The sequence below is a fragment of the Eurypyga helias genome, unplaced genomic scaffold, assembly GCF_000690775.1.
Source record: "Eurypyga helias isolate BGI_N326 unplaced genomic scaffold, ASM69077v1 Scaffold34529, whole genome shotgun sequence".
Classification (NCBI taxonomy): domain Eukaryota; kingdom Metazoa; phylum Chordata; class Aves; order Eurypygiformes; family Eurypygidae; genus Eurypyga; species Eurypyga helias.
This window is the reverse complement of record NW_010273264.1, coordinates 1,160-12,231: the sequence shown is the minus strand read 5'-3', so window position 1 is coordinate 12,231 and position 11,072 is coordinate 1,160. Positions and strand designations below refer to the sequence as shown.

Below are 11,072 nucleotides of genomic sequence, written 5' to 3'. Positions count from 1 at the left end.
GGTGTTCCGGCGGCGCCGCTCTCCCCGCTGCTCGGAGCCGACCCCCTCCCCCTCTCTACCGCCACATCCATGTGGCAGGCGGGTTTGCATGGCCTTCCCTGCTTTTGCGCGCCCTGGTGTAAATTACTGGTGCTCTCTTGAGACGTGGCAAACGTTTGTTTTTCAAGAAAAGAGAAAACGGACAGCCTAGTTACGATGGTGCTGTGTTTCTTGCAGTCCCTCTCCGTGTAACGTTCGCTTTCTTCAGCTTCGGGATACAGCTGGGAATCCTGAAAACGGTACTAGGCCCTCTTAAGTAGGTAAGCATTAAAAGTTGAAGTGGTAACAAAAGCAGTTAGAAAAATGTGTATATTGAACCTAGTAACACTTTAACCTTTCCTGAAGGGGGAAAATAATCCTGTGCCTTGCTTAAATAAACCGTGTGAGCTCGTTGGCTCTTTTTCTGGGAGCCTGTGCTGCTGAAGATACTGCTGCAGTGGAAAAGTTTAAACCTGCAGGTTTTGCGGTTGATTATGAAACTTATGAGTGCGTCAGCTTCCAGTGTGCAAAGCTGTTTGCTCAGAGATGTGCTAAAACAGGTATTACAGAAATTAATTTAAGAAATGTCATGTGCATGCCGGACTTGAATGGTGAATGCTCATTTTAAAATTAATGGAATTTACAATGGCATAAAAATGAGCATGTTTTTAAAGGCTTAGGATTTGAGGGGAAGGTGGGTGTCTTAAAATGTTGTTTGATCTGTCTGCTTTATGTGCAGCCTTTTTGGCCTACAGTATACACAACCTAGGGTTTTTTTTCTTTTTTAGGAAGAGTGAGTATTTACGTCCTTCAAAATGCCCAACTCCAACAATAAAATCAATTGTAACCGTAGAGGTGGTCAGGAAGCCGGTAGGCGGGAGTTGGTTTCCAGGTCTTTGCAGAGTGCTCAGCATTGCCTGGAGGACCAGGATTTTGGAACTGCATATGCTCACTATCTCCTGGTACTAAATCTAGCTCCCGAGTTAAAAAATAACATCAAAGTAAGTGCTCTTTGAATTACTTGAATCAATATTTCCTGTATTGAGGCTTTGTGACATATTTTGTGCTTGTGATTTGCTGTACCTAACAGATTTTCTTATTCAGTCTTAAGAATAAAAGCAGAAAACACTAATAATGGAGACAGCCAGTAACTTGTTTATTAAACTGTGTATACTTAGGGGAGGGAAATTGATACACTTCTAGTCTGTGTGTGTCAAATTTAATAAAAATAGGGCCTTGGTAGTACTGGTTTGTAGTATAGCATGCATTAATATACACACAGGCTCTCAGTATCCACTGCTGGGTGATGATACTCTGTGGATATCTGAGAGCTTATTTTCACCTCTTCAAGTGAGCCAACTAACTTGGGATGATAAGAAACAATTATATGCTGCTGCTTAAGGAAATGAAGGTGCTTGTCAAATATTTTCAGGTCTCAGTTCCCTACTTCTGGGAACTGCCAGCAACTCAGTGGTGTATGTTTTATTTTCTAGGAAACGTTTCAGTTTACTCTCTTCAAATGGGCAGAAGAGCTAGATTCTCTGTCACGGATTCAAGATCTGTTTAACTGTTATGAACAAGCACTTGAATTGTACCCAAATGATGAAGTAATATGTAATAGTATGGGAGAACATCTCTTCAGGTTTGTATTAATGTAGATTCAGTTTTTGTCAGGCTCACATTTAGTAATGTAAATAATCAATACCCGATTCAGCAGAGCACGTAAAACGGAAGTAAATGCAAGCATGTGCTTAGTGCTGTATAGCGTGTGCTGTTGAACTTCAGATCCATTTGTCAGCTTAAAATAGAGTAGCCAATGCTGAAATAAGTGTTGATAGTCATAGTGAAAGTTGTTTTTTTTTTTTAAAAAAAAGCACTTTCACTGAAGTAAAAACTTAAAGCACTGCCTTCAGATGTTTTCCAACAGTTTATTAAGGAATTCCTAACCAAAAAGATACCAAAGTGGTTCAGAGTCACTGTGTTAACTATAGTTGCAGTTAACCTACAATTTTTGAAGTTTTTCCTTTCTTTCTTGTTAGATCGCTGAAAACTACTGCCTTTGAATACTGTCTTTTAACTCTGGTCCTGCTTGAGGTCACATATAACAGACCTCTGAAGTGAAGCAGCTGTCTATGTGTACTGTACTGTGTAAGGCTGTTTTTACATGGTGTGAACATACACTTTTATTAGTGTAAAGTGTTCTCCTGCTTTTTCCAAACATTGCAGCACGTGGGTGCTTTGCTCTTGCTCAGGGTTCAGAGGCCTTCAAGACTGCAGTTTTAAGATTTAAATCATAGGCCCTGGATCCAGATAGTTTTGGCTAGGTTTGCTTTTTGTGATTCTTTTGTTTTAAGGAACAAGTCTCCCAGCATTATATTAAAATGTAAGTTTCTTGCATTTCATACGTTTTGGGTTTTTTCAGTGCTGTCTGATTTGAGAATATGCTATAGGGATCACGAAAACTTGTTTCAAGTTCACAATTTACTTTCAAAATTGCCACTTAAAGCAAGCACTGGCAACTCAAAACTTGGTTTGCAATAGGTTCCAGAACGGTTCTGGGGTTTGTAGCATTCCCTTGACTTGAAATTCCGTGAGGCTGGATTGCGGACTCGCTGCTGTCATACTGTTGCAGCAAGTTCTCCTAAAACCTGTTCTAGTTTGTCAAAGAATGTTGTACTACATGAAGACTGATGTGTGCAAGAGTATCTTTTTATTACCTTTGCATTTTGAAGTGATTTGATGTAGAGCTGTACACTGTTCTTTTTTCACAGAGTAATAGCAGTGTTTCTGAAGATAATCTAACTATTGCAAAATATTTCCTTTGCCTTTTAACTGATACAAGACCTCTTTACAGATCTATGGATACTTGGCAGCTGAATGTATGTTTTCTATTTATTTGTCACTTTTACTATTAGAATGGGCTTTAGAGATGAAGCAGCTGGATATTTCCATAAAGCAGTGAAGCTTAACCCAGACTTTGCTGATGCAAAGGAGAATTTTTACTGCGTCGCAAACTGGCTCGTGGAACGCTGGCACTTCATCATGCTCAACGATGCCAAGAGGAATCTTACTTACCTAAAGGCAATTGAGAACGCCGTCTGCTCAGGATGCAAATCTGTCCTTGATATTGGAACAGGAACAGGGATCTTGAGGTGTGTCATAAGTGCGTTTAACATGAACTCAATAGAAACGTAACTGTCGTAACTGTCTAACAAAACTTGGTTGCTAGTGGAAAAAAAAACATTTGCTGTCATGCCTTTCTTGAGACAAAGGAAGCAGCTTTCAGGAGTCCCTGAGGCTGGAGGTTAGTGTCGAGTAGTATTTTTTTTTAACCCTTTTTTTAATTTGATGCAGATGCTTTTTATGTGTAAAGTTAACTAATGAAAATGTCATCCAAAGAGGGGATTTAGCGTAGCTAGGGAGTATCCTTACGCTCCCTGCGTTCTTTTTGTGATAGCATATCGAGAAGATATCAATTTCTGTGATATTAGTGGTCACACAAGAGATACTAGTTCACTTAATGATGATTGCTAGACTTGAACTGTTTTCTCAGGAATATGAAACAGATACAGAACTTAAGAAAACTCAGCAGATGATTATGCTTTACCTAAAATGACTTAAACTGGAGGAAAAAAGCCCTGATTCTTGTTTTTCAGTATGTTTGCAAAAAAGGCAGGAGCATCATTTGTCTATGCCTGTGAATTATCAAAAACCATGTATGAACTTGCCCGTGATGTGGTGGCGGCAAATAATATGGAAAGAGAGATCAACCTTCTGCATTTGAAGTCGCTTGATATAGAAATTCCAAAGGACATACCTGAAAGGTACGTTGTTACGCTCTGTTGTGATGTTATCTTAAATTTTCTTTAATTTCAAGAAAATAGCCTATGACCTAAACAGGAAGTATCTTTGCCTGTGCTATTACCTGTAATGTGAGAAGGTTCTTTGTGTGGTTTATGTCTTTACAGAGCAGTGCAGAAATGACAACATGTTCTGTAGATCATATTCATTTCTGTGGTAGATAAACAGTGTCATGAATTAAGGCGTTTAATTCTTTGACAGTGGGAGCTCTGGGGCATATGCAATCATGGTGCAGCAACAGGAAAAGAGAAGTGTAGATTGCTACATGATAAAAGTCACTTTGACACACTTGTATACTTAACAACTTGTGGCTTGCTTCTGCCCGTGAATAGGCTGGAGGTATGTAACGGGGCCTGCAAGGGAAGGCTGTTTCTGGGACATACCACACCCTGCAACTCTGTGCCAGCTCCCCTATTTGCGAGAGCGATCAGAAATTGCAGGTTGTCTGTCTGTTATGATCAGCGAGTGAGGGGAAAACGTCCGCCAAGGAGAGTGCTGCTGTGTGTGGGGGTGAGAAGAGGCCGCAGGATGTGCTACCGGTTCCTGGCTGTTCCATCTGGAAGGCTGTGTGTGGCTGGGCTGACTCTGTGAGTGCTGGCACCCTGCTGTGGGAGGGATCCGCCTTTGGCTAGTGGAGTACAGTTCGGTGGAAGGGTGTTGCAACTTGTACTGCAGGAAGAGGTTTCTGTGTTTGTGTTGGGCTTTTTGTACGTGCACATCTGCCCACCTTTCTGTGTAGCAGAGATCCAGGTCCTTTGCAAAATTAAGTAGCTTATTTTTCCAATATTATGTCTTCTGAAGCATAGTAAGAGCTACTGGGACAAAGTAGGCAGCTTGGAATTTCTCTTGGCAAATTAGAATTCGATCGGCATTACAGCTTTCAGTATAGGTGATCTAGGTTTTTTATCTACCCTGCTCCTTGCTCGTTGTCCTGTTCAGGAGGGGTTCTTCTGGAAGATCTGTAAATCTTTAGCAGGTAGAAATTTGAGGGAGTTTTTGTTTCTTTTGGTATATGCAAAGGACTAGTTTATTATTTCAGCTTACTGCTGCTAGGAATGCAGATTAGAAGTAAAATTCCCACATTTCATTACTAACATTTCTTAGAAGTGATGATAGAACAGGCTCACAACCTGAAACGATGAAGCTGCTGTTGGTTTAGCATGCCAGTCAAGGCTTGTCTAATTGTGCCAGCTGAGCTACAGTGACTGATCATATGTATCCTCTTAGAATCACAGAATGGTTTGGGTTGGAAGAGACCTTAAAGACCATCTAGTTCCAACCCCCCTGCCATGGGCAGGGACACCTTCCACTAGACCAGGTTGCTCAAAGCCTCATCCAGCCTGGCCTTGAACACTTCCAGGGATGGGGCATCCACAGCTTCTCTGGGCAACCTGTTCCACTGCCTCACCACCCTCTTTGGGAAGAACTTCTTCCTGTTATCCAATTTAAACCTCCCCACTTTCAATTTAAACCCGTTACCCCTTGTCCTGTCACTACAGTCCCTTGTAAAAAGTCCCCCCCAGCTTCCTTGTAGCCCCTTCAGGTACTGGAAGGGTGCAATAAGGTCTCCCTGGAGCCTTCTCCAGGCTGAACAAGCCTGATCAGTGTATATGATGAGTTACTGTATGTCACCTGTCAGGAGTTAATTGTTACTCTTATGGAAATATCTTTTCTTATCATGCCCTATTTTTTTGGTTTAAATCCATAATTTTAGGGTCCATTAGTCTGTGTGGTAATTCTGTTGTGCTTTGATTACAGCCTGTTATTTTAATTCCTCTTTAACACGCATGCATGGATGCATGCTCTTACACAAGATTCAGACAAAATACATACTCTACAGTATCCTTGGCTGTGTGCCCAGGCTGAGACATCTTCCTGTTTTCGCTAGATTCTTCCCACACAATTTATATATAAATGCTGAACAAGAAGCTTTATAGTAAACTCCTGCTCAATAGTTATTCTTTTTTATCTGCATCTTGAATAACTTCTAACAACAATTCAAAACACATAATTTGTTGGAAGAATTAAATTTACCATCTGTAGTGAAACTTCAGAGCACTTTAGAAGTTTTGCTCTGAGCCTGTGTTGATATGGTGTTGGGTTTTTTCTTTATCAGGATGTTAACAGGTGTGTGTGTTATACATCATTTTTCACGGTGTTCTTCTCTAGAGTTTCCTTGGTTGTCACAGAGACCGTTGATGCTGGTTTATTTGGAGAAGGAATTGTGGAGAGTTTGATACATGCTTGGGAATATCTGCTTTTACAACCCAAGGTAGGTGATGTGGGTACGTGCGTATAAACGGGATTCCTGTTTTGTTCGATGTATATTTGTGCGTATATGTGTGTGTGCTTGTGTACACATTCGCAGATACATGTGAATGAAGAATAAGTGTCTTGTAAATATTTTGTACCTATTGATAATTTAAAAATGAATGATCTGGGTTTGTCCTATGAATTTGATTTTGGTGAAAGGCAATGAGGCAGCTGCATGTGTCGTACCTCTGTGACACTGAGACGAGCTCATGTTCTGAGTAGACAGGTACTTGCAATGTATGGTTTTCCTGGTGTAACCTTCCAGCTTTGAGATAGTTCATTCCTTTTTTTGTGGTGGTTTGTTTTGTTTTGTTTTTCCTTTTTAACCCTTTTTGTAAGACACACCAAAGGGATTTGTGTGTGTTGTAAAGGCCCTATTTTCCTGCAAGTTGATGGGTCGTTTTGAGATGCCAGCTAGTAGCAGAAAGTCATGTCAGTCTAAGCAGAAAATGCTGAATTATGGCAGAATTATTTCTGATCATAACACTAGGCAGCAGTCAGTTATTTTTTGGTAAATATGCCATATGGTTATGATCTTTATTTTTGCTAACTTCTGACTTTTTTGGCAGGCTGAACAATTCCACTGTGTTTCTCAGATTTTGCTTTACATATTTTGCATTTTACCTAGCATACGTTAAGCAAAGTAATATGACAAGGAGTCTTAGATGGGTTGTTAGGCCTTATGAAATACAAGAACTTTATCTTATTTTGGTGTTGCTTTGATTCCAACTAATTTAAAGAAGAGTCTTACCTGGATGAAAACTCTGTTGAACTGAAACGGCTGACCCCTAGTGTTAAGTATAGGAATGATGTGTAAAGGAAAGGTCCTCGCATGTTTCAATATAATCTAACAGAACATGAATTTAAAAACACTTTTAGAATTACACAGAAGTAGTTGGCTGAAAAGTAAAGCTGATGCGTGGATATATTGAAACACAGTGTTTAAGAAACTCCGTTAATGGTCAACTGGATTGACAAGGACCGGAAACTTGACTAGTCACAAAGAATTTACCAAGGTTTTGACTGTAATCTTGAATGGGTTGTTACTGTGTAACCTAGGGTTTGCAGCAAGAGTAGAAGTAGGTCACTATAATTACTGCATGTTGTTAATTATGTTTTCACAGCCTAAAAATCAAGTTGTCAGTACTGGAGAGTATGGCAGAGTTATTCCTGCAAGTGCTACAATATTTGGGATGGCAGTGGAATGCAGAGACATACGTAGACATCACAGGTATGTTTAAACTCTAGCACAGTTTGAAACCATATTTGTTATTTGGGAAGAGATGGATGTTTTGTTAAGGATTTTAATTTACTGTTCTCTTTACTTTTTGAATGGCTGATTATCTGTTTCACTAAACAGATTTCTGCTCTCATCTTCTCCATCCCTTTTCCAGGCTTTCTTCCTGCCTCCCCACCCTAGCTTTGGGGTTCAGACCTTCAGTTATGCTGAAATACATGCTTTTAACACATACTCAAGACACTTTATTGTTTAATAATGAAATTACTTCTCAGTTTCTGTATTGGAGATTCTTGGATTAGCGCTTGGCCTTTATCCTCATTTTATCCTCTTTATGATCTGCTCCATACTTTGTAAAGCTTAACTGTTAATAACCCCACCTAGCATTATCTTTCTGAGTATGTGCCTTGCCTAGTTCTGAAGAGCAGGGTTTCTTTGCTGAGACCAGTTCTGATTGTGGATTAATTATTGTAACACTAACTTTTATTCTCATCTTCTAGGATGGTATCACTGTATGGAGATAGCTTTTTTTCTGCAACAAGACTCATCCTAAACAAAACACATCAAGTCCAAACTTCTCAGACAGAGACTATGTGAGCTTCAGTGTACTGGTTAAAAAAACTGTCAGGCTGCATCAGTGATTTTTCTAGTGCAGTAGACTTGGACAATGGCTGGAAAGAGACAGAAGTTCCCATAGTTAGATGATCATAGAAGAACTTTCTTTTAGGGAAAGTTAATTGTTCATCAGTTAGAAGATAGTTTTTTGTGTTGAAACACGGCATTGAGAGTTTTGTACAAAATGTAAACAGGATGAAAGTTAATGTAACTTTGGTTTGTTGAATAAACAATCCATTCTAATGCTGTAGCTTAAGGTCAGGTGGCTAGCAGGACTGAAAACGATTGCCACAAAATAATTATATGCTGTAGGAAGAAGCTGTAAGCTTTCATTTTCTCCTAAAGGCATTGCGTTCTCTTTGAAGCGGTTGTTTCACATCCATGTGAGACGTGGTTATTTCCAGAAGAAAAAGTGAGCTGACAAACTTGTGAGAAGCTTTGAGTTCTACTAAGGATAAATTTAGACTACCACAGAACTTCTAAGATGCCGGAGTATGCCACATACTGTTTTTCAAGTTTGAACTAGATATTTTTCAAGTCATATGTAACAGTAAAACAGTATTCTAGGAGAACATAGGCCTGCTCCATGAGTTCATCTACATCTAGTCATCTTGAGTAAAATGTGTCAGAATACAGGTTGATTTACGAATTTAAATCACTGTAACAATTACAGGTTTCAGGTGGTTTTGTTAATGTTTAATTTCTAGTTGATTGGGCCTCAGGGAGGCAATAAAGTGGCTCTACTGCTGTGCTTATATATTGAAGCCAGAAAGCTTTATGATAATATAATAATTTGCTGAATTCTTTCACAATGCAGGCCTTGTACAGCAGCTGTTCTGGTTTAATTGTAGCGTTTCATTTAAAATAATGCACAAATTCAGTTTCCAGTGAAGGAGAATATTCTCATCCTTGTTGTTAAAAATGCCTAAGTTACTTCACTGAGGAGGTGAGAAGATTGTAATTATTTTATTGCTAGGGAATCTGCTCCAGAGATGGAGTCAGATTCATTTTTATATTTCAGCTATGCATGATGGTCAACAGATCCTTGCTTAAGAACGTAGGTTATGACAAAAGACAACCTATTCAGTTCTGTGACTGGGAGCTTCTCTAGATCAAGGAGATGACCATATCAGACAGTGTGTATAGACACACTTAGTTGTAAGGAGATCTTTTGCAGGGAGGGGAGGTTCCTGAGAAAGTGATTCAGAATTAAAAATAGTTCTAGAAATAGAAATTTGAACTTGAGTGCTAGATCTCACTAAAAGAATGCAGGTTTGCTTGACAGCTGTCACTTAAATGGAAAGCACTACGTCCTTCACAGACAAATGCACTTAGAATAATCTAAAGTGTAGCTTGTGCAAGACTTGTCACATCTAACTTGCTGTCTCGTACTTTGAAAGCGAGAACATATCTTAAGAGATGAACAGTTTATGCAAGTAATCGTTTTAAAGCAGTTACAAAAAGCTTCAAAGAAGAAAGAATGCTGTATAAGGTTATTTCTAGAAACCTAATTGATACTGTCTTGCAAGAGAGCATACATCTATTCTGAGTTGACAAAGCCTTGTCCGACAACAAAAAACACTGAGACTTTCTTTGCAGCTCTAACTATGAAAAATGCCTTATTCTGCATAGATTGTGCTTGATAAATATATGAAGGTAGCACAGAATTTAAGTTTTATGTCAGAAACTCCCAAAAATGCATTTTTTTGTTGCATATCTATGTATCTCTTGTTTTGATTATTCTGTTCACCTGCAAGAAACACCTTCATTATCTGTCCAATGCAGCAGCAGAAAAAAAGGTTTTATGTGTTCTTATTATCATTTTCTAGTTCCCGTGTCAAGACTCAAGGAATTGTGCTAACGGGGGCAAAAGTCTGTGGCCTTTGTCAAAGGACGTACTGGGCTTTTTCTCAGTTCCTAGTGACAGCATTCAGTTCTGATTCTCGAAAGTGATGTGCATTTTCTATACTTCAGAGCTGCTCTGAACGTAACACAAACCACACAGGATTGTTTTATTATGTTTTAGTTTCCCTGTTCCTACACTCTGTGCATTTAAAAACACTTGGCCAGCCTGGGAAGAATTTCCTTTGGGTCTTTTTGGTCAAATTATTTGAAGCTTCGTTTCTTCTTTTTCCCCTTACTCCCAGAGTGGGAACACAGGAAGTTGCTGGTGTGTGCTTGTCAGATTCAGTGCAGTTCTTTAGTCCAACGTACGCTACTGCCGGTTCAGAGGAAACTGTCGAGCCTTACACCACCGAGAAGCTCAGCCGTATTCCTGGGGGTTACGTACCTCTGACAGAACCCTGCCAAGTAATGACAGTAGATTTCAATGATCTGCAGGTAATGATTTTTGTCTTTAATCTGTTTATGAATAACGAGAGCTTCGTATTTTGATACTTCTGTTTGTGTGATGTTGGGGTTTGTTATTTGACAGTCTGAGTCTTGGGAAGTGGGGTTTTTTTATTTGACATAGTTTAGGGAACTCAGGTAGCTTACCATGGGATCAAACAACTGCCAGCCTCGGCGGAGGGAGGGAGGAAGAGTGCAATGAACCCATCTTAAATGATTTGTGCATTTGTGGAGCCGACTTAGTTTATTCCTCTGAAGTCAGAGTTTTCAAGAAAATCTTGAAGACAGAGAGAAAGGATGTATTTTACACCTGGCATAATAATGTTAAGTGTTGATGGGTAAGTGTAAAAGAGAGGGGAGATAATTTCTTCATCTTACCCATTTCTATCAGTTTGATTCCACCCTTCAGCTCGTTTGGTGCCTCAGAGTATTTCTGTTACATGGATTCTGAAACGTGGTAGCATTGTTCTGTGTGTGTTGCATGAAATGCTTCTGCACACGTATACTAAACAGGCCTGATCCGTAAGACAAGGACCTCGGCCACTCACAGCTGAACACGGTAAAAAAGGTCCATCGATCTCTGGTTTGTTTCTTGCTCGTTGTCCTGTGTGGATGAGTTAGCATTGAGTCAGAGCTTAAAATAGGTTGTTATATAAATGAAATCATTCTTGGCCTCTGC

The 11,072-nt window shown here is 39.6% G+C and overlaps 1 protein-coding gene across 1 annotated transcript; it reads left to right on the top strand.

Moving 5' to 3' along the window:
* The first annotated feature begins 833 nt into the window (after nucleotides 1-833).
* Nucleotides 834-10,438, top strand: LOC104504636 (putative protein arginine N-methyltransferase 9). The gene is made up of 7 exons (XM_010159424.1): nucleotides 834-1,019; nucleotides 1,512-1,660; nucleotides 2,934-3,170; nucleotides 3,675-3,842; nucleotides 6,049-6,151; nucleotides 7,317-7,423; nucleotides 10,192-10,438. Exons 1-7 carry the CDS (start codon nucleotides 834-836, stop codon nucleotides 10,436-10,438), a joined length of 1,197 nt encoding a protein of 398 aa, XP_010157726.1.
* The last annotated feature ends 634 nt before the right edge of the window (nucleotides 10,439-11,072 follow it).

Coding starts and splice junctions, on each gene's coding strand:
- LOC104504636 (XM_010159424.1), top strand. CDS start 834: ATGCCCAACTCCAACAATAAAATCAATTGTAACCGTAGAGGTGGTCAG. Junction 3,843..6,048: donor CCAAAGGACATACCTGAAAG/GTACGTTGTTAC, acceptor GTTCTTCTCTAG/AGTTTCCTTGGTTGTCACAG. Junction 6,152..7,316: donor ATCTGCTTTTACAACCCAAG/GTAGGTGATGTG, acceptor ATGTTTTCACAG/CCTAAAAATCAAGTTGTCAG.